Source organism: Acomys minous (genome assembly GCF_964271855.1).
Source record: "Acomys minous genome assembly, chromosome: 16".
Taxonomy (NCBI): Eukaryota; Metazoa; Chordata; class Mammalia; order Rodentia; family Muridae; genus Acomys; species Acomys minous.
Window position 1 is genome coordinate 87711703 of NC_140498.1, and position 23803 is coordinate 87735505.

At 46.7% G+C, this 23803-nt stretch overlaps 1 protein-coding gene across 2 annotated transcripts in view; it reads left to right on the top strand.

Annotated features, from left to right (window-relative positions):
* Nucleotides 1–1254: 1254 nt before the first annotated feature.
* Nucleotides 1255–23803, top strand: part of PTPN11 (protein tyrosine phosphatase non-receptor type 11) — a 66929-nt gene continuing 44380 nt past the window's right edge. The window contains exon 1 of one of the 2 annotated variants that reach the window (XM_084762117.1): nt 1255–1482. In XM_084762117.1, the coding sequence (XP_084618243.1) occupies nt 1469–1482 (14 nt within the window). In that variant the 5' untranslated portion in view covers nt 1255–1468. The remainder of the gene's footprint in view (nt 1483–23803) is intronic. The other variant, XM_084762118.1, reaches the window with a different exon arrangement.

A 23803-nucleotide genomic window follows, 5' to 3' on the forward strand; every position in this document is an offset into this window, starting at 1 on the left:
TGAAGTTTCCTTTTAAGTGAAAAGGCAAAATTTCTTAGGAAAAAAAATAATTTGCCAGGATTGTATAAAACTGCAAAAAGGGAGAAATTTGTGCTAATTTTACTTCTAGCTATAAAAGCTATGGCCATGGTGCATAGGTTGTTTCTTTCTTTCCCTTTCTTTCTTTTTCTTTTGGTTTTTCAAGACAGGATTTCTCTGTGTAGCCTTGGTTGTTCTGGACTAACTTTGTAGACCAGGCTGGCTTTGAACTCACAGTGATCCACCTGCCTCTGCCTCCCGAGTGCTGGGATTAAAGGTGTGCGCCACCACCGCCTGGCGGTTGTTTCTTTCTTTCTTTCTTTTTTTTTTGGTTTTTCGAGACAGGGTTTCTCTGTGTAGCCTTGGCCATCCTGGAGCCTGGCGGTTGTTTCTTAAAAACAAACACAACTAAAAAAAGAATCAACGGGAGAGGCTGGCGAGATGGCTCAGCAGCAAAGAACACTTTTTGTAGAGGTCTTGAGTTTGGTTCCCAGTTCCCATATGGTGGCTCACGACTGCCATAACCCCAGTTCCAGGGGCTGTTGCTCTCTTCAGACCTCCGAGGGCACCAGGCACACACGCAGTGCACATACCTAAATGAAAGCCAGCTACTAACACGCTAAGATTAAAAATAATAAAAAAGTAAAAATCCCGCCCCCTCCCCCCTTTGACAGAGTCTCTCTCTCTCTCTACATAACTGTCCTCGAATTTACAATATACACCAGGCTGGCCGCGGTGTCACAGTCATACACCTGCTCTGCCTCCCTAGTGCAGGGATTAAAGGCGTACTCCACTTTTCCCAGCAAAAGGAATAAATTACAAAACATTATGTGTGCATGTACGGGTATGTGCACGTGAGTGCAGTGCCCACGGTGGCAGAAGAGGGTAGCGGATCCCCTAGAGCTGAACTTACAGCAGGTTGTGTTGGGAACCGAACTCGGGATTCTCCTAAAGGGCAGAGATCGCTATTGACCGCTGAGCCGCCTCCCCATCCCTGCTTGTTTGTTTCTTTTCACTTGTGCGCCCGCACGGGACACGTATGGTATACTAGCACCGGTGTACCGCATCCCAGTTCAGAAGTGGAATCTCCAACATGCACAGGTGTGTGGCTGTACACTAACAGAGGGAAACCCCCGGTCATTGGTCCGGGGGGGGGGGGGGGGGCCGGGCAAACCGGAAGCAGGAAGTGGTGGCGGCGGCGGCGCACGTGTTGACGTCACGCCGGCGCCGGCGGCAAGGGGCGGGGGCGAAGGCGGAGCGAGCCGGGCGGCGGGGCGGCCGCGCAGTGTCCGGGATCCAGGCCTGGCGGGGGCTGTGCGCGCGGCTGGCCGGCTCTGCCAGCACCGGTGTCGGCTCCCGAGTGGGGCCTCGCTCGGCTCCCCCCATGTGACGGCACCCCGTGGAGCCTGAGCGAGCAGCGGGTCCTTGCGGAGCCGGAGGCGGGAGGAACATGACATCGCGGAGGTGAGCCGCCTGCAGGGGCCGGGCCGCGGCCTGGGTCCCCGCCGCCTCCGTGCTGCGTGGCCGCTGAGGGGTACACCGGGTCTCCTTGTCCGCCCGGCGTTCCCGCCGCTACCGCCCCGCCCGCAGGTCCCCATTCATTTCCTGCCTCCCCGAGTTCCTGCTCCCGCGGCCCGGGATGCCCGTGGAGACACTCGCGGCCCGGCTGGCCGCCGCATTCCTGACCCATTGCCTCATGAGCGTCGCCTCCCGGGGATTCCGAAATAACCCCGCGCGCTCGGGGAGGCGCCTGGGTCACCGCGGAGCCTTCACGCGGGACCCTTCCAGGTGCCCCCTTTCCGTGTGTCTTCACCCTCCCCCCCAAGTGCCAAAAGTGGGAAAACTGACGCTGTCTGCAGCCGCCGCCGGGAATGTGATCATTGCTTTGAAAGGTGGGAGGGAAGGGAATCTTATCTGGTCGTGGAATTCTTCCCTCCGGTTCCCGTTTTACGGGTGTGGAAATTGAGGTTCCGAAGTAACGCGCTCGTGACAGCGACAGGATTTGAAGCTAAGGTCGGGAGAAGGATTAGTGAGTTAATGAGCTTCTGTGAAACTTCAGGATAACAAGACTCAATTGCCGACATTGACTTTGCTCTTACTAGAAGCCAACTTAACGCATTTTGTACCTCAGTGGTATGAGGTCAGTGGTGGTCTCACCTCCTAAACACGAGCAAATTGAGTTTTCAAAATTAAGTGCATTGTCGTATGTTACCCTTGTATGTGGTGGAGACAGAATCTCGAAGTTAATTACCATGGTGCCATTATTATTTTCTAACTGTCGCTAATTATTTGTAAGCTATAATTTTGTTGCTAAACACTAGTGTGACCTCTGCTTTTATAATAAGGATGGTGCTGTTTTGTACCCCTCCCAGACCACTCTCAACACTTGTCCCATTGTCTATTCTTTTCCATGACGATTCAGTTTTATGGCCACCAACTGAGACATTTGAAAAAAATAGTTTCAAGCAGTTGGCATGTAGTTGAACAAGAGCCCTTTCAAAATATTAGCTCCTCAGAAATACACCTGAGTGGTATTCCTTCATGGTTCAGGATCCAAAAATGGAGAGGAAAACGGAAGAAAGAAAGGAAGGAAGGAAGGAAGGAAGGAAACTGAAAACTTGTAGGAAAGGAGTGTCTTGGACAGGTCACTTGGCATGTGCTTGCAGGTCCGGGTAATACCTCACTGTATTTCAGCAGAACAGTGTATGGCTTCGCATGGGAGTTTTAAAGTAACACAGTTGTCTATTCTTTAATCTGCCAAATAGTCATTCAGCCTTTTGTCCCTTTTGTCTGCACTTCCAGATTAGTAAAGATCTGCTGTTTTAGGAGACAAAAAGCTGGCGTTGGGGGTGGGGAGCAGGGCGAGGAGTATTGGACCCTGCATTGTCGAGCCTCTTGGTGGAGAAGCAGGGCAGTGTGGGCACAGCCTCAGTAGTAAGTGGTCCAGATGACAGTTTGGAATAGAGTTGTGCCTTCTCCTCAGCCAGGGTGCCCGGGTGCTCCCTGAAGACTCACTCTGTGGAACCCAAGGCACAGAAAGTGCCTGTTGTCTGTTGTTTTTAAGCAGCGAGGTTGATGGACTGCAACAGAGTCTCACTCTTACTGTTTCGGCCAGGTTAGCCTCCAGCTTACAGCCCCTATATACCGCAACCTCCTAAGGTGCTGGCATTACAGGCTGGATCACTAAAGGGCTTTGTTTTATTTAGTTTTAAAATCAGCTTTATTGCGATGGAGTTGCATCTGATTCAGCTGACAGTTTGATAAACCTTGACTTCTGTGTGCACTTGGGAGACCATCACAGCAGTCAAGAGAGTGGAGTTATCCACCACTCCTGGTGAAGTTTCCTCAGCACTCTCTTACCAGCCCTTTGTTCTCCACAGCTCTGTTATCATCACTAGTTTGCATTTCATCGAATTTTACATTAATGGCATTAGACAGATAGGGACTTATTTTTTGGGGGGGTTTCAAGACAAGGTTTTTCTGCTTAGCCTTGGCTGTCCTGGATTCCCTTTGTAGGGTAGCCTGGCCTTGAACTCACAGCAGTCCACCTGCCTCTGCCTCCTGAGTGCTGGGATATGGACTCTTTTTTTTGGTGGGGGAAGAGTCCTGATTTTTTTTTATTATTGAAGGTTTCTTCCCCCTTTTTTCACATGAATTTATTCATCGTGTGTGGGCCCGTGTCATTTGTACATCAGAGGACGACGTGTGGGAATCGGCTCTCTCTACCACACAGCTCCAGGGATTGAACTTAGGTTGTCAGGTGTGGTGACATCTGCCACCACATCCCCGCATAGCATAGGTATTTAGAGACCCATCCATGTGGTGTGTCTGACAGTTCATCACTTGTCACTGCTTAGTTGTGCAGCATCCCGTTGCAGGGCTGCTTACTTACTTACCCTTTTTGATGGGCCTTTGGCTGCTCCCAGAACTTGTCACTCACACTCACATGCTGTGAATGCTCCTGGACCGGTGTCAGCATCGTTCCGTCTCTCTTCATTAGCCATCCACAAGTTGAACGGTTGAATTTACTATTTACAGACACTTGTAGCCTGTTTGCAAAAGTGCTTTCCCTGTTTACTTTCCAGCTATACTCTATGAGAGATGCACACAAACTTGTCCATATCTTTGACAAACTTTGTACAGTCAGTCCTTTTGATCTGAGCCATTTTTGTGGAATGATATATGATATTACAGTTCTGATTTCCTTTACTTTTTTTAAATTTTGTTTCTTGAGACAAGGTTTCTCTGTAGCCTTGGCTGTCCTGGACTTGCTTTGTAGACCAGGCTGTCCTCGATCTCATGAAGACCCACCAGCTTCTGCCTCCCTAAGTACTGGGATTGCAGATGTGCACCACCACGCCTGGCTGCCTGATTTCCTTTTTGTTATTGTTGCTGTTGTTGTTTTAAGATTTATTCCCAGCACTCGGGAGGCAGAGGCAGGCGGATCGCTGTGAGTTCAAGGACAGCCTGCTCTACAGAGTGAGTTTAGGACAGCCAAGGCTACACAGAGAAACCCTGTCTTGAACCCCCCAACCTCCCAAAAAAGATTTATTTTTATGCTGGGCATAGTGGCACAGGCCTTTAATCCTAGCACTTGAGAGGCAGAGGCAGGTTGATCTCTGTGAGTTCAAGGCCAGCCTGGTCTACAAAGTGAGTCCAGGACAGCCAAGGCTACACAGAGAAACTCTGACTTGGGAGAAAAAATTTTGTTTTTATATTGCATGTATGGTGGTTTTGCAGGCATGTGCAACATGTTCCCACAGAGGCCAGTAATTTATTATTGTATAAAGTGTGGGTACCTGCTAGCTCTTTCTTCCTTCCTTCCTTCCTTCCTTCCTTCCTTCCTTCCTTCCTTCCTTTCTTTTTTCAAAACAGGGTTTCTCTGTTACATAGAGCCTTGGCTTTCCTGAGCTCTCTTTGTAGACTTATCTGGCTTCAAACTCAGAGAGATCTGCCTCCTTCTACCCCCAAGGCCGGCATTAAAGGCGGCATGTGCCCCCGTGCCCGGCAGCTCTTTCATGCAGCTGCCCAGCCTCTGCAGGTAGTCCTCCCCACTGTTGAGCACTGTCCAGCTCTTTCATGTAGCTGCCCAGCCTCTGCAGGAAGTCCTCCCTACTGTTGAGCACTGTCCAGCTCTTTGATGCAGTCTCTGCAGGTAGTCCTCCCCACTGTTGAGCACTGTCCAGCTCTTTCATGCAGTCTCTGCAGGTAGTCCTCCCCACTGCTGAGCACTGTCCAGCTCTTTCATGCAGTCTCTGCAGGTAGTCCTCCCCACTGTTGAGCACTGTCCAGCTCTTTCATGCAGTCTCTGCAGGTAGTCCTCCCCACTGCTGAGCACTGTCTAGCACTTAGATGCAGTCTCTGCAGGAAGTCCTCCCCACTGTTGAGCACTGTCCAGCTCTTTGATGCAGTCTCTGCAGGTAGTCCTCCCCACTGCTGAGCACTGTCCAGCTCTTTGATGCAGTCTCTGCAGGTAGTCCTCCCCACTGCTGAGCACTGTCCAGCTCTTTGATGCAGTCTCTGCAGGTAGTCCTCCCCACCGCTGAGCACTGTCCTCGTGTGAGTTTGTGTCTTGGCTTTGTTCTCCTCCACGCATAGTTCTCTATCTTTATGTCAGTTCCATTTTTTTCCTTCTTCTTAATTTTCTGTTTAAGTGTCAGAGGAATGTGTCAGATCCCTTGGACTTGTATTTAAGTTAAAAGTGGTTTTAAGTTTCCTCACATGAGTGCTGGGAACCAAACTTGGATCCTTTTCAAGAATAGCAAGTGTTCTTAACTGCTTAATGGTTTTCCTATCCCCATGATCTCGATTATTGACTCTTAAAAAAGTGTGTGTGTGAATGCGTGGGAGAGAGAGAGCGTGTGTGAGCGTGTGCTAGAGCATGCTGAGGGTGTGTGCTCACATGTGGAAGTCAGAAAACAGTTGTATTCTAGGGATGGAGGTCAGGTCCTTAGGCAACTGCGTTTACACACTGAGCCATCTTGCTGACCTTAGGAGCTGAGAACACTGAGTTTTGATGGGGATCCAGGGAAAGTCTTTTTGAGGAAGTGATTACAGGAACTGACACTTGAATGACAAGCACCACATTGATGTTTGTTTTACTTAATTATCACAGTAAATTAAAAAAAATTTTTTTTTGAGACAGGGTCTCATGTCACACTGGGTGTCCTAGAATTTGCTATGCAGAACAGGGTGACCTTGAGCACACTTCACCTGCCTCTACCTGGTGAGTGCTGGGATTAAAAGTGTGTGCTACCACCTCTAGTCCTAAACTAGTTCATTTTGATTAGTATCTGCAGGCTTTACTTTTTTTGTTTTGTTTTGTTTTTTTGTTTTTCAAGACAGGGTCTCTCTGTGTAGCCTTGGGTGTCCTGAACTCACGGGCTTTACATTTTTATAACATCCTGTAACCAGCATGTTGGTGTATTCAGCATGTTGCCTTCTCAGTCTTGAAGGTAGGGAAACTAAAGCACGGGATAATTAAATGACTGGTCCAGCTGAGAGAATGATGAATTTAGATGTTGAAATTGCTTTGTGCCCTATCATGCCCTCACCCAGCTGACAAAACTGCCTGTCTTCTCAAGTCTCCTTCCTTCAGTCAGCTTTTGTTCCTCCAAAAGATACATGTGATGACTTGAGCTGAGAGTGGAACGTTGAGCTTGCCATTGCAGGTCAAGTACATTTTGTCCCAGGTGCTCCATGGCAGCCTAATGTGGCTAGTTTATCTCCCGGGGGAGTAAGTAAGCTTGTGCTGCTGAAAACCAGCAGTCTCGTCAGTGCATCTCACTCTGCTTCTTTATTCCTGTCATGGCCCCACAAAGAGCCAAGGTTTGGGCTGGAGTTGCCCAAGGGCACGGGCTGTACCAATTGCTTTCCATTCTTGAACGTGCTCAATGTGTACACTGTTAGGAGATGCACATGATCTTGGCAAGGCAGGGCCAACTCATGTTTGTAATTGTCACTAGCAGGCCCTGGTGGACATAGCTAGGCAGCCACATAACAATAGGGACACTGAGCGGATTGCTCTTTGCTTTAGGAAACACAGGCAGCAGTTGGCATTTTTAGGGGAAGGATAAACACTGCTGTTTGGCAGGTACCAGGGGAGTTTTGATTATACCAGGGCTTGAGCCTCCTCAAATGGGTTCAGATTTTCTGGAGCACAGCTCAATTCAGATGGTGACTTTGTGAGTGTTTGTGTTCAGCAGAGCTGTTGTGGTGCTTAGCAGTGCTGACATGGGAGAGGGCCTGTGGGCTGTGCATCTTTCCCAGGATGGTTGAGTTTATGGAGGAGACTGACTTCTTTACCTCCATCAGATGAGTTTGATAAAACTAATACCAAGTTGAGATCTGCAGTTGGTTAGTGTGTGAAATAGCGTATAGAATACATTTGTTTGACTACATTGTGATGAACACATATATGCAATTGTATGTTTATATGTACCCAGGAAATGTGTGTGACTCTCTGTAAGAGGTCAGTGTCAGACCCTTAAGACCAAGGTTTTTTGTTTTTTGTTTTATTTTAAAAAGATTTATTTATTTATTATTTATACAGTGTTCTGCCTGTATGTGTGCCTGAATCCCAGAAGAGGGCACCAGATCTCATTGTAGATGGTTTTGAGCCACCATATAGTTCCTGGGAATTGAACTTAGGACCTTTGGAAGAACAGACAGTGCTCTTAGCCTCTGAGCCATTTCTCCAGCGCCCCCTCCCTTTAAAAACCAAGTTCTTAGCATAAAGGAGATTTATTTGCTGCAGAGAGCCAGAGGGCAGAGAATAAGAGACAAAGAAATGAGATAGAGGGTGAGGAAGAAGGGGTGGGAGCAGGGAAGAGCAAGCAGGGGCATTGTCACAGGGGACTGCCTCTGGATAGAGAGGACACCGCTGTGACCACTAGGCAAGTGTTAGTTTATAAAGGCAGAAGGGGAAACCCCATGTAAGGGTGTTTATTTTTAATTGGGCATGTTAATTAGGTAAGCCAAAGGGGGCTTTTGGTTGCTGGGCTACAATATTTTGATAGCTGGACCCTGGTAGTCAGCCTCAAGAGGAGGAAGTGGCCAAATAAGGGAGTAGACCTTGTTCCCTAGCTTTAAGAATATAAGCTAATGGTTTTGTTTTGTTTTTGTTTTTGTTTTTTAAAGCAACTCAGAGGAAATGGGGAGAAGGAAAAGGCCTGCCGGAGCTTGGCTAGAGTTCCTTCACTGTCTACACACAGTCTGTTTTAATAAATTAGTTTAGAGACAGGGTGTCTCTGTGAAGCTCAGGCTGGTCTCAAATTTAGAACCCTCCTGCCTCAGAGTCTCTGTCTTGAGTGCTGGCATTACAGGCTTGTGCTACTACATGCCACCTTGGTGTTTGTAGTGCTGGGCTTGGACCCAGAGCCTTAGCTAAGCAAACACTGTATCACCAACCTGCATCTTCAAGTCTACAGTCTTTGTTAAAGATAATTCCAGGTTTGGTGATGCACACCTATAATCCCAGCACCCAAAAGCCTGAGGCAGAAATATTGCTGTGAACTTGAGGCCGACCTAGGTATAGGTCTTAAGGAGCAAAACCAGAAACAAATGCAGTAACAAGTCCTTCTTATTGCATCAGCCCAAGTAAGTAATGAAGTGTCTGTCTGTTCACTGATGAGTTTAGTTTGTTCATTGTGATGGCTCTCATGTAGCCTGGCTGGTCTAAAACTTAGAGGTAGCAGAGGATGCCTTTGAGCTCATGATCCTCCCGCCGCTGCCTTCATAGGGATTATAGGTGTGTGCCAGTGTGCCTGGCTTATTTATTTATTTAGAGACAGGGTCTCCCTGAACCCATGCTGTTGGGACTCAAGATCTTCCTGCTTCAGCCTCCTGAATGGTGTGACTGCAGGTGTGCCCTACTGCTGGTTCACTGGACTCAGGGTGGGATCCCCAGCTCCTATGCTAGGCACTGTGCGTTCCAGGTACAAGGAAACAGTGGTGTGAAAGTGCTGAGCTGGGGAAGTCCCAGGGGTCTCTGGTGAGCAGGAGGTAGCATGTATAAGGCCTGTGGAACTGGGGATGCATGTAGGGTAGGGATTGGGCCATACAGGAATCCTTTTAAAATTTTTTTAATTTTTATTTTTTTGTAATTTTTTCCCTTTCTTGTGCTGGGGCTTCATGCACGCTCAGTCTGTGCTCTGCCACTGAGCTACACCCCCAGCCCTGTGGGGGCTCCTAAGGTCTTCAGTGTCATCTGTGCCTCAGAGCAATGAAAAACCATAGAAGGATGTGATGGGGAGTGGCATGAGGTGATCGGGTTAAAAATATCTTTCTGGCTCCTGGGAAGGCAGGATTGCAGGAGGGGTTCAGAGAGATCAGAAAAGCGAGCCTTTGAAGTGGGTGAGAAGCACTCTGTGCAAAGAGGCTTCTGGAGGCGGTTTCTTTTATTGTCTTGTCATCAGAATGGAGATGCTGACCATGAGATGCCAGAAGACAGTGATTTATCCGGACAGAGTGTCTGCTACTCCAGAAGAGCTGCTCTCATGACTTTTTGTTCGTCTTGCTTAGATTGCTCGACCCTAATGACCACCTTTCTTCGTGACATAGCCTTTCCTGTAGAGTACACACAAGGAACTAGGGAAGACGATGGATTCTTGTTATCTGCACAGAGTACTAAGCTGTAGCACTCCCTTTGCAAGAAACGTGGCTTTTCTTGGGGCCAGAGGTGAGAAGGGTAGGACAGGGTCACATATTTGCTTCAAGAAGCTGAAAGGAGGCTGTGGACCTCCAACTTTGACCCCTCTTCACTGCAGCTGCTCTTCCTGTGTCCCTGGGGGTGGGAAACACTCAGAGAGCAAATGTCAGCACTGTCATGTTGCCTGTTGTTTCATCAACATTTGTTTTTATTAAATTTTATCTATTATTGCTGTGCAGTAGCTTGGAGCTATATCCCAGCACTTGCGAGGTAGAGGCAGGAGGATCTCTGTGAGTTTGAAGCCAGCTCTCAAACTCACATAGCAAGCTCCAGGACAGCTAGGACCACATAGACCCCGGGTCAAAAAAATTGTTTTTTTTCACTTGACACAAGTTCCTAGCTACAAACAGGAGAGCCCTGTGTTTTAAAGATTTATTTATTATTATGTATACAGTACTCTGCCTGCTTGTACCTCTGCAGGCCAGCAGAGATCATTAGATCACATTATAGATGGTTGTGAGCCACCATGTGGTTGCTGGGAATTGAACTCAGGACCTCTGGAAGAGCAGTCAGTTCTCTTAGCTGCTGAGCCATCTCTCCAGCCTGAGAGCCCTGTGTTTTAATTAATTAATTAGTTAATTAATTACTTAGTTAATTAATTAATGTAGTGCTGAGGATTAGATCCATGGCCTCCTTGTGTTAGGCAAATGTTCTACCACTCACTGAGCTACGTGCCTGGTCCCTAACCCAGGATTTAGATTCTCTTTGAATTCCTTTTAAATAGTTTTGATTTGTATATTTAATTTTTAATTTTTGAGGCATAGTCTCATACAGCTCAAGCTGGCCTCAGCTTCTCCTGTGTAACTGAGGATGACTCTGGATTTCTCATTCACCTGCCTCTACCTTGTGCATGCTGGGATTATAGACATGTACTCTCATGCCAGGTTTTTTGTTTATTTGTTTTTTGTTTTTTTTCCAAGACAGGATTTCTCTGTGCATCTTTGGCTGTCCTGAACTCACTTTGTAGACCAGGCTGGCCTCAAACTCACAACGATCCGCCTGCCTCTGTCTTCCGAGTGCTAGGATTAAAGGCATGCACCACCACGCCCAGCCTTGTTTGGTGTTTTGAGACAGGGTCTCCTGTACCTCCAGCTGGCCTCCAAGACTTACTGTGCTGTGTAATGGAACTGGCCTTGAACTCATGGTTCTGAGAGCTGGGCTTCCACCTGGCTTGCGTGTAACCTTAAAGGATTCTGCCTTTTATTTCTTCAAGCCTTCCTAGCAAAGGGCTTCTGGGTAATAGATTCTGATACCTGTTTCAGATGCTGACTTGAGGCTCCTTTTCATAAGTACTTCTGCTGGGATACTTGGGTGCCCAGCCATCATGTAGCATGCCCCAGCCATCCTCAAGTGTCTTCTTGCTCACTAAGTATCAGGCACCTCATGTTAAACTCAAGTGGAGTCATTCCATGTGCCTTTCTTCTTCGGGTGATAATGGACACAGCTCCATGGTGGTGCTGGTGTGGCTGGTTTCTGGGCCAGTCCCTACTGTGGTAAATTCTGCTAGGTACAAGGTGTGAGGAAGAGCTGTTTGGAGAATTGTGTTTGTTTGTTTCAGTACTTGAGCTAGAGTCTTGGGTGGTCTAGGCGTATAATCACACAATACTTGGGTGGTAGGGGCAGGAAGATCAGGTTTGAGACTGGCTAGTTTGGGGTACGTGAACTCCTGCTTCAAAACAATAACAACAAAACCAGAAACAATCCTTCAGAACAAAAAATAAGTGCAGGGCCTTGTAGATGGTCCTGGCTGCACACGCCTGACCAGCTGAATTGCGTCCTGGCTCCCGCTGTAAAGGAGAGCACTGACTCCCAGAGTTGCCCTCTGGCCCCTGTACTGCACACTCATGGTATGCACATAATAATAAGTCAGATACTTAAAGGAGCAAAGAACTTCATGAGTGCATAGAGCCCTGGAGGCCAGCCCTGGAAATAAACATTCCTCTTAGTCCCATCCTTTCTGTATATCTTCCCAACCAAATTCTCGGCAGCAGGTTCTGTCTGCACTGCTCCTCACTAGTCAGCATCCTGCTGACCACAGAGCTGTCCTGTTACCTGTCCATGTACTGGAGGGAAGCACTTGGTCATCACAAGTGCTTTTTCAAAAAATTAGCTGAGTGTGGGGTTGAATGTCTATTCAGGCTCAAGGAGATGGCTGATGGCATGGAAACTTCGATTAGTAAAGATCTGTTTGAAATACCATAGGGACAGCCCCGGAGCCACACCGAAGCGAAGTGCCTGGAAAGCCAGTGGAAGTGAAATGACACACTAAACAGCTGTGGGAAATGATCCTAATTATGTAGGAGAGCTCTGTCCCTCAGGGCATCCACCAGGAACAACAACGGGAAACTAATGCTCATTAAACCTTTTCTCTCTTGGGCCTCTGCACTAAATACTGGTTTCTACGGTTCCCCTGAAAACAGCACTCTCATCTGCTCACTCTTAATAACAGGACAAGCATAATTATAAGTTGTAAATGAAATACTGCAGTTTACTTAATAGAAGGGTAAGGAAGGGCAACCTGCCTTATCGCCTGCTGATACTGCTGAGGGGTAAAGGGATGTTTACTGGACCTCACCTGAGGCCCGGAAGCAGCTCTCACAGCACCCCCCCAACACCTACCTCGGTGTCTATAGTGGATGCTCTAGGGAAGAGAGGAGACTGAGATAGCCAGGGTGAGGACCACCTAGTCCTGAGTTAGAAATAAGTAGAAGCCTAATGGTTAAATTTGCTTTCAGGCTGCATGTGGCTGCTGACTATAATACTAGCAGTATGGAGGCTGAGGCAGGAGGATTGCCAGTTGTAAGCTAGCCCGGTTTACACAGTGAGACTATGTCTCTAAAAACTCAAAAAGGTAAACTTTTTTCCCCCTAGGCAGTGTCTCATTGTGTAGCCCTGGCTGTCCTGGAACTCACTCTATAGACCAGGTGGACCTAGAAAAAAAGTTATAGTGTTTTAAAAATATACAAATCTGCTGTGTGTGATAGTGCATGCCTTTAATCCCAGTGCTGGGGGAGACAGAAGCAGGTAGATCTTTGTGAGTTTGAGGCTAGCCTGGTCTACAGAGTTAGTTCCAGGACAGTCAAGGTTACACAGAGAACCCCTGTCTTGAAAAACTAAACCAAAAAACCAAACCAAACCAAACCAAATAAAAAAAACTTTAGAAATTTATAGTTTATATTATTATTAAGTTTTAAAAATGTATTTTCTTTGGCATTTAATTTTGAACTTAAAAGATTTCTGTTTTTGTTTTTGTTTTTTCAAGACAGAGTTTCTCTGTATCCTTGGCTGTCCTAGACTCACTTTGTAGACCAGGTTGGCCCTGGGATCACAGTGATCCCAAGTGCTATGATTAAAGGCGTGTGCCGCCACCACTCGGCTAAGATTTTTATCTTTTTAAATTATGTGTGTGTCTTTAATGTGGTTATGTGAATGTGAGCACAGGTGCCCACAGAGGCCAGAGGTGATAGGTCCCCTGGTGTTAGCATTACAGACTGTTGTGAGCCGCCTGCTGCTTCTGTGGCTGCTGGGAACTGAACTCAGGCTCTCTGCAGGAGTAGCCCATGCTGCCCACACCTGTAATCCTGGCACTCTGGAGGCAGGCAGATCTCTGTTCGAGGCTACAAAGTGAGTCCAGGACAGCCAGAGCTGTTACACAGAGAAACTCTGTCTTAGAAAAACAAAACAAAAAAGAGTAGCGCATGCACGCAGTGGCTGAGCTCTCTCTCCAGTCTCCACAGTGTTAACAGTTTAATGCCATTTTGTTTTATCATTTCTTCTCTTCCTCTCTATGTGTGTGCATATCTACAGATGCAAAGTATATTGTAATACTTTTCTGAACATTCAGGGTAAGTTCTGTAGCTCATAACTTTTTGTTGTTTTATTTTTCAACACAGGGTTTCTCTGTGTATACTGTGGCTACTCTGTAGACCAGGCTGGCCTCAAACCCCCAGAGAGATCCACCTGCTTCTGCCTCCCTCATGCTGGGATCAAAGGCGTGCGCCACCATGCCCGGCTGCTCATAATTCTTTATTACTAAAAATACTTAATATAGTTTCCTGTTTAGTTCTGGTGCTTACTACTTAGGTGAGCTTTTTACTGTTTACCTACCTCATTCCTTTGAAATATTAAAAAAAATCATCTATGTATATGTGTTCTACATGTATGTGTATATACACATTTGTACAGGTGCTTTGGGAGGCCAGAAGAGGACATTGGTTGCCCTGGAATTGGACTGACAGATGGCTGTGAGCTGCCTGATGTGGGTACCCACATGTTAGCTACCGCGTGTGCTAGGTTTAGGAATCCAACTTCAGTCCTCTGCAAGAGTACAAATGCTCTTAACCACTGAGCTGACTCTCCAGACCCCAGGTTTTCTCAAGGTGTAATTTAACCTGTAAAGACATATTTCAATGTATATAAAAAGCAGCAATAATTCCATGGGTGTTTATTCCCAGACAGCTAGGGCTACATAGCAAGTCACCATCAAAAAAGAAAAGAAAAGAAAGGAGCTGGAGAGATGGCTCAGAGGTTAAGAGCACTGGCTGCTCTTCCAAAGGTCCTGAGTTCAATTCCCAGCAACCATATGATGGTTCCAAAAATATGCATTTTTAATTGTTAAATGCACTTAGTAGAAATAATGGCTTTTTTTCATAGTTTAAGGTCAAAGGTGAGATTTATCTCCTGTGTCTGTACTGACCTTTGGAGAACCCTTATGATGCTGTCTTTTCCCGTCCTGTTGAGCATGGTAGACCTTCCCAGTTATGTCAGAGGACCTTCCAGGCCTTTGCCATGGGATCTCTTTGGTGCTTTTCACCATGTAGCCCACTTCAGCTGCTGGTAAAGAACCTTGGCCCTGTTGTTTTAAGTCTGTATTGGTTACCAGTATACTCCACGTTACAAGGCTGGGCTTGGGACAAAACCGGGTCAAGTGCTCTTAGGATGCCAGTGTAGCAGCAGCAGAGGGAGATGGCTGAAGACTTCTCTCTACCAGCAGTGTTAGTGAAAATAGGGAGATTTGATATTCCTAATGAGAACCGTTGAACTACCTTCTAGCTTGTGCCGAGTCCTTAGATAGTCACTTTCTAAATCTGTTTTGTTTTTGATTTTTTGAGAAAGGATTTCATGTAGCTCAGGCTAGCCTCAGACTTTGTTCATACTGAGTGAGGTTGGCCTTGAATTCCTGATCTTTCTTCCCTCACACCCTAGGTTTGAGAATTACAACTATGTGCCACCACACCTGGCTGAGATGGTCTCTGCAGTGGCCTGTAGATGGGGAACTTGCATGTGTGAGCATAAGGGATGCTCTAGAGTCACCATCCATTCTCTGCCATAGTGGAGAACTGCTGGCTCCCTTGAGTACGGCACTTCTGTGTTCCAGTGCTAGGGAGACTGTGGCCTCCTGGGCTGCAAAGGGAGGCTCTGACTCCAGAGTACCTTGCTGTGTGCTAGCTCTTGGCAGGTTTTTGGGGTCCACTGAGAAAGAAGTAGCCACATCTTCAGTCCTCTGCCCCCATGGAATTGCTGGTCCAGCCTTGAACATGGCGGCTATGGTGATCTGGACTAGGCACCGAGCTGTGTGGCACCCAGGGGAAGTGCAGGGCTCATTGAGAAGCTGGGGGGGATATCTGGGGCTGCAGAGGGAAACCATGCTCAGAGGCCACAAGTATGTACGTGTTAGAGGTTACCAGAGTACAAGGGGCAGTAGGGCCCCATTAAAACCTGTGACTTCGCTTTCTCTTTAAAATTTTATTACTTTTATTTATTTTAAAATTTTGCTTATTTTATGACTGAGAACGTGAGTGTGCTTGTCTGTGTCTATCTGTCCCTGGGTGTGGCTAGAGGATAGCATTCAAGAAATGGTGCTCTCCTTCACCATGTTCATTCCAGGGCTCTAACTCTGCTTGCCAGATCAGCAGTACATGAGCTGCCTCACTGCCTTAGTATTTATTTGCTTATTAGGGGTGTGTGTGTGTGTGTGTACATGTGTGTACATGTGTGTACATGTGTGTACATGTGTGTACACACATGTTTGGGGAGGGCGCATGGGTACCATGACACATGTGAAAGTCAGAGGACAACTGTGGGCATCTTATTTTCTCCCTTCTCCATGTGTGTTCTGGGGATGATCAGCCACGATGGCAAACACCTTTACCCACTGCGCCATCTCTCCAGCCTGTGAGAGGTCTCTTCTCACTAAAATCAGTGCCTGGTTCCGACGCTGAGCCTCTGACCTGGCCTGTGCACGATGCTGTCCTTATGCTAACTCCTTACATTAACTTCCATCACATGACTGTTCACGAAGGTTCAGCTCTAAGCATGGCAGGAAACTTCAAACTCACAATGGAAAATCTTTCAAATTTAACTCATCAGGAGGAACTTCTATAGGAAAAAACAGCAGAGGAAGAGGCGGCAAAAGCAGGAGGTACCTGCCACGCTTGTAGCTAAGGACTATTTTCTGTTTATGTCACAAGCTCCTACACATTAGTAAGAAGAAACTTCAAAAGGGAAGAAAAGTCCCAGCACTCAGGGTGAAGCAAGAGGTTCAAGATTCAAGGTCATCTTCAGCTGTATAGTGAGTTCAGAGCTAGCCTGAGGCCCTGTCTCAAACAAATGAAAAGAAAGACGAGGAATTGGATGAGAAGTTGACAGCTCAGAAAGGAAATCAGCGGGCTGGAAACATGAAAAGGTGTCAAAGATGCAAATCGAGGTGGAACTGCTTTCCACTGGTCAGAGGCACAGACGGCTTGATAATTTATGCAGTGTTGGAAAAAGAGAGAGATGAAATTTCACGTAGAAGGTCTGCTTTCTCAAGGTAGTCAGCAGTATTCGTCACCATAGAAGTTAGGGGCTGGGGATACAGCTCAGTGTTTAGCACATGCCAGTGTGGTTCAGTCCAGTACCACATTTGTTCATACACAAAAGAATCCCTTAAAGTGGAGCCTGGTGGCACATGCTAGTAACTGCAGCTCTTGGAAGATGGAGGCAGGGAGATCTTTTGAGCTCAGTGTTGCCTGGCCATAGGGCAGCATGTCTCAAGACAAAAAAAAATTGAACAATTACTTACATAGGTTAAACATTTTATTGATAAATTATTTATTATTATTGTGCAGGGGAGCAGGCTTGTCATGGGGCAAGTGGAGATCAGAGGGTAGTTTTATGGAGTCGGTTCTCTACCACCTTTTTTTTTTTTTTTTTTTTTGAGACAGAGCCCCTGGCTGCCCTGGACTCTCTGTGTACCAGGCTGGCCTCAAACTCAGAGATCCACCTGCCTCTGCCTGATAGTACAGATGTGAGTAGCTACAAGCAACTGCATAAACCTCTTAGATCAAGGCTTAGAGTGCGGTGGCGCATTCTTATGGTGGAATGTTGTATACTCATGACAAAGAATATACTCCTACAGGGAGACTTTCAAGGTCAGGCTCCCACCTGTGCGTACACTGCTGAGTTTCCAACAGGCGATACGGAGAAAGCATGTCCAACACATGTGCACACATTTTCATCTTGCATGAACATGGAGATGTACGTGCACAGGCTGCTTAAGACCTTGAAACCCAATTAAAGTTATTTACTCTTATGTATTTGTGGGGGGGGGAGGGTTCAAAGAGGAGTGGATTCTCATTCCACCTTTGGGTCTGGTCCTCAGGCTTGGTGGCCTGCCTCTTCCTGCTCAGCCCTCTTCCAACCCTGACTAGTTACTTCTAACAAGTTCAATTGAGTGTCTAAAGGGACTTGTCTCTTCCTTCCTTCCTTGCTCTCTCTTTTTCTCCTTGAGACAGAATCTCACTATGACACCTTTGCTGGCCTGGAACTCAGAGAGATTCACCTGTCTCTGCCTTCCAAGTGCTGGGATTAATGGCTTGTGCCACCATGAACAGCCATCTCTTCCCTTCTCTTGTGGTACTGGGCACTGTACTAAAGGACTTGTGTATGCACGGTACTACCATGCATTACCACTGATATATGCTGATATAGTCATACAAGCATCGCCACTGATCCACAACCTGAGCTCCGTTTACATTTTCTTTTGGACAGAGTCTCATTGTGTTGCTCAGGCTGGCTTTGAACTTACTTGGAAATCTTAAACTTGGGTTCTTCTGAGTAGCAGAGTTATAGTCTTGTACCACCAGACCTATCTAGTTCCTGTCTGAGCTGTCACAAATGAATTAAAAAGATTTTACAAAGTATGTTTGTCTTCTCATTAAGATACTCAAATAGTGGTGCACACTTTTAATCCCAGCACTTGGGAGGCAGAGGCAGGCGAATCGTTGTGAGTTTGAGGCCAGCCTGGTCTACAAAACGAGTCCAGGATAGTCAAGGCTACATAGAGAAACCCTGTCTTGAAAAACAAAAACAGAAAATAAAAAATCCCCAAATATACCAGGTCTCAATGGTCAGAGGGACAGGGGCTGTGGCTGGCTCAGTGGTCTGTAGAGAGCTGTGTGTAGAGGCTGAGGGCTCAGTTCCCAGCATCATGTACACACATAGATACAAAAGCTGGCAGGGATTGGCTACCTATAACTCTAACTGCTCAGGAGGCTGAGGCTAAGGAGCAGTGCCTACGCCCAGAGTTCAGGGACAGCTTGGCAATGAGGCATAGTTTCAAAAAGGAAAAAAAAGAAGTGTTGGATAAAAGCAGTTTCTAAATTTCCCCTCTTTAAGAGCACAAGGACCTTAGTTCAACTCCCCAAACCCATGTTAAAACAAAATCTGGATGGGGGCTGCAGGCCTGGGTGAAGAGTCTTGGCAGCTCTTGCAGAGGCCTTGAGTCAGTTTCCAATGGAACATAGGAAATTACATGGCAGCTCATAACTGTCTCTAACCCCAGTCCCAGGGGATCTAACCCCCCCTTTTCTGACCTTCATTGGCCCTATGCAAAGATACAGTGCACATACACATGTAAGCAAAAAACTCATAAAGTAAAAATAAATACACCTTAAAAAGAAAAAAAGCTTGAAGTGGTGGCATGTGCTTGACGTAGCTTCAAGGTGCAGAGCCCTAGAGCTTGATGGCAGGCCAGCTGCTGACTTCTTTCGTGTAACCTGGACAAGCGAGAGAAAAGTATATGTGTGTGTGCTTACCAGTATCAGGGCTGGCGCGCGCGCACACACACAGACACACACACACAGACACATACACACAGACACACACACACACACACACACACCCTACACCCTAGAGCCATAAAGTATAGCTAGGTGGGATGAGGATTGAGATTAAATATGGATGAAAATATGATGGATTTTGCCAGCCCAGTTAATAGTACTTGAGGGTGCCATCATCGAGAGGTTGAGGGCAGAAGTCTCACTATATCACTGGTTGGCCTGGAACCTGCAGAGAGCTGCCTGGCAAATGACATTTACCAGCAAATTTCTTCCTTTGCAAACTTTAAATTTTTCTTCTTTTGGTGTGTAGTGTATACATATGTGTGTGTGCAATGTGCAGTTACATATGGAGGCCAGAGGTTGAGATCAGATGTATTCCTCTATTCCTCTCCACTTTATTTTTATTTTTTATTTTTTGTTTTTGTTTTTTAAGGCAAGGTTTCTCTGTGTTGCCCTGGCTGACCTTGAACTCAGAGATCTACCTGCCTTGGCCTCTCAAGTGCTGGGATTAAAGGCATGCCCTACAATGGCCCAGCTGTCACCACTTTATTTTTGAGACAAGGTTTCCCAGTGATTCTATAGCCCACACAAAAGAACCATCCCCACAAGGTTTTGGCTAGTGTATCTGGCCAGCAAGTTCACTGGGTCCTTCTGTCTTTACCTCTCCAGTACTAGGATCATGCCACTGGGGGATCCTTTACATGGGTCCTGGGGATCTGAACTCAGGGCGCCATGCTTGCATGCAGGCACTTTACTAAGCCATCTCTCCAGCCCTGATGTACTGGTAAACGCCCACACATATCAAATACAAGTAAGTCTTCAAAAAAAGCCCTGCTTGTAGGCTTAAGGGTAATTTTTCAAATACTGTAAGATTTTTATTTTTAAAATAGGAGGAAGAGAGGACAGTGGGGACAGCACAGGCCAGCAGGCAAATGGTGAGGCCCAGGCTGGATAACTAACTGCACAGTGAAGCAACTGCTGAGCCTGCCGTGTTCATCGCAGGAGGACTATGGGCCCTGACTCCAGAGAGCGAGGCTGGGGTTGTTTCACCACCCACATGGAGGAGGCACCATTTTCTCCTTTAATAACCTGATAATTTGGGGGCCAGAGAGGTAGCCTAGTGGTTGAGAGCAGCACTTGTTGCTCTTCTAGGGGACCTGGGTTCAATTCCCAGCACCCTTGTGCCGCTCACACCTGTCTACCTTCAGAGGACCTGACATTGTTTTTGGCCTCTGAGTGTGCTGCACATATCTGATGCAGCAGCAAAACACCATACACATAAAAATAAATCTAAACTCTCCAGTTGTAGGCGTATAGGCAATTTTTCAAACACTACTAGGATTATATCCATCATCATAATCTAAAAATAATTAGGGCAGTGAGATGGCTCAGTGAGCAAAGCACTTGACCCCGCTGACTTGAGTTCCATCCTAGGACCCACATGGTGGAAGGAGAGAACACCTCCTCCCGCTACTCTGCACATTCGTGCCGAGGCAGAACATAGCCACGTGAAAAAGTTTACAAAGAAAATTGACTCTTACTACAAACAGGAAAATTCTGCAGATCATTTAAGTGCTAAAGTGAAAGTTGAAGATGACGGCCAGAGCCAGGCATAGAGCCACACCTAGACCCAAGCACTGGGCTGCGACAGGAGGAGTTTGCGGCCAGCCTGAGCTACAAAATGAGACCGAGTCTCTAGAGAGTGAAAACAAAAAGAAGCTAGTCAGCCGCTGTGCGGCCAAAGCAAGCCGTGCCCCACCCTACTGAGCCCAACTGTTTCGGAGAGAACTTTACAGTCTAAGCCTCTGCTTAGAAAAGATGGTGGCGCACGCCTTTAATCCCAGCACTTGGAGGCAGAGGCAGGTCGATCTTCATGAGTTTGAGGTCAGCTGGACTACAGAGCGAGTTCCAGGACAGTCAGAGTTGTTACACAGAGAAACCTTGTCTCCAAAAACCAAAACCAAACCAAACCAAAACAACAACAACAAAAACAGGCAGACTGGTCCAGGAGGAGCAATCATGGCTAAGTCACACAAACAGGCAAATAGAGTCTGATCAGTTCCTGAGAACAGGACGGGCTGTGAGCACTGCACCGGAAGTATCTCGTAACCTGCAGGCAGAGAGACTGGGGCAGCCGTGCGGCTCCTTTGGTGCCTTGACTCACCCCAGACCTGTGAGAGGCAGGCCCTGTCACCCACATCATGCACATGAAGGGAGTGGAGGCGCAAGGACTGAGGAACTTGCCCAGGCTGACCTTGAGTTTCTGAGCCTCCTGCCTCCACTTCCTGAGGATCAAGGTAGGCACCTCTGTCCACCACAGGGATGGCTATGCACGGTTCTAGAAAGTTCTATACTCTGTGAACTCCATTTACTCATCCTCTCAAGTCCCTGTGCCATAGGGGACAGCTACTCTCTGCTTCATAGATGGCTTAATAGGGGTTAAATAAGTAGCTGAGGGCACTAAGCTGTTATTGAACCAAGAACAGTTGCATGAGGTTCTGGGTTTCCACCGTTGAAACTTTGCTCTCCAGTGATTTTTTTCACCCACTGGTGGTTGCATTCCACAGGGTTTCTTGTGTAGCCCTGGCTATCCTGGAACTCATTCTGTAGACCAGGCTGGCCTCAAATGAACCCTGGTCTTCTGGAATGACAGGTGAGGTGGCTTTTTTTTTTTTTTTTTTTTTGGTAATAGAAAGGATTCATACTTCTCAGGTTTAGACTACCATGCCAAGTGACCATGGTGGTTTGACAGACAGGGTTTTGTAAAAGAGAAATCAGTTGATGTAATAAGGCAAGAACGTCATCATACTTTCTGAAAAACCGAATAGCTGGAAGCCCACTGTTATCTACTTTTTGACTTCCTGGGGCTCTGAGCCCTTAGATGGGAACAAAGATTTAGGAAGTTGCAGCCAAGACCTTTGTTTTTTGAGACAGTTTCTCCGTGTAGCCCCGGAGGTCCTGGAACTCACTTAGTAGACTAGGCTGGCCTCCAACTCAGGTATCTGTTTGCCTCTGCCTCTGGGATTTGACCAGCTCTCAGAGGATAGGAAGTCAACTCTTTCATTCTTTTGACTTGAGTCTTGATCCTTTTCTCAGACATGAGGTTAGTCAGAACAGTGGTTCAAGCCCTCTGAAGCTGGTAAGATGCTGCAGTGATGTCCATGTCAGACTGCTGCGGCTTTTCAGCTCTCAGCTTGCGTGCTGTTAGAACAAAATGTGCTAATTGTGATTTTAAAGACTAGCTCCTAAATTGCTGCTTACTGAGAACAGGCACCTGAGTGACGAGCAGGCGGTTCAGTTGGCTCATGTCTTTTGCCTCACTCTTCATTCTTTCAGGCTGCTCACCAGTTGTTACTGTATTTTTTGGACCATAAGATACATTTCACCCCCAAAAGTGGGGGCGGAAATTAGGGTGCTCTTATGGTCCGATTGCTGTTTGTACTGTTTTTCTTGTTTTACTGCTCTAAAAACTGGGTGTGTCTTCTGGTCAGGTGTGTTATTTTAAAAAAATATTTATTTATTATTATGTATACAATGCTCTGCCTACATATACATCTGCAGGCCAGAAGAGGGCATGAGATCACATTATAGATGGTTGTGAGCCACCATGTGGTTGCTGGGAATTGAACTCAGGACCTTCGGAAGAGCAGTCAGTGCTCTTAACCACTTGAGCCATCTCACCAGCCCCCAGGTGTGTTTTATAGTCCAAAAAATATAGTTCCTCAGGGACTGGACATGTAGCTCAATGGGAGAACACATATTTAGTGTGTGTAGGGCCCTTAGTCTCATTCCCCCACAGACACACAAAACCCCCCCTTTTTTTTTGAGACAGGGCCTCACATAGCCTAGGTTGTCTTCCCACCACCTGTGTAGCCAAGTACGACCTCTGCTTCTGCAGTGCTGGGAATTTGGTGTGTAATGTGGTGTGGCCCAGGCCCCATGCATGCCAGGCAAGCACTCTGCTACTGGGCTCCTAACATTGCTCCTCTGAAGACTATGAGTCTCCATTAGAAATCTTAAGTATTTTATTTATTTATATATTTGAGGACAGAAGAGGGCATCAGTTCCCAGGAACCTAAGTTACAGATTGTTGTTAGCTACCATGTAGGTGCTGAGAGAAGCTAAATTCAGGTGTTTTTTTTGTTTTTTTGTTTTTTTGTTTTTTTTGGCAAGAGCAATACACACTTTTAGCCACTGAGCCATCTCTCCAGCCACATGAAGAGAACTTGCTGGAAACTGGGGAAATCCTCTGAAGTGAATGCCATCCACAGTGGCACCTTTGTCTTCTAAAGGACATTGTATTTGAAGTGTGAGATGGGGAGGCATGTGATTTGCTACCTGTAACAGGTGACGCTGCCAGCTGAGGAAGACAGTGTCTGCTGTGGGCATGCTGTTCACCTGGAGAGGCTAGAAGTGGGAGAGTCCCAGGTTCGAGGCCAGCCCTGGTACATAGTGACACCTGTTTCAAAAAATAAAAAAAATGATGTAAAATTGTTCTTCTGTGATGTTTATTGGTTGTTGTTTGTTTTGTTTTTGGAACACGTATTTTGTGGGGAGGCAGCTTACATTTATTTCTGGACGTACGTTGTTTTGTTTGTATCTTTCTTTTTCTTTTCCTTTTGCTTTCTGTTTTTTCTTTTTTAGTGTTTTGAGACAGGGTTTCTCTGTGTAGCCTTGGCTGTCCTGGACTCACTTTGTAGACCAAGCTGGCTTGGAACTCACAAAGATCTACCTGCCTCTGCCTCCTGGAGTGCTGGGATTACAGTTGTGTGCTATCACGCCTAGCTATTTTTTTCCACATATATATTAGAAAGCTGAGTTCACACAGGTGTCTCCCTTTGCAGTCTGGTACCCTGCAAGTCTTCTGGTTCTTTCTCTCCTTCTTCAGAAATGAAACCTGGCTCTTGTGGGCCTTGGTACCTGTCCTTATTCATGAAGTAGTTTGTTTGTTTTTGCCTAGTGTCTTTGCATGCAG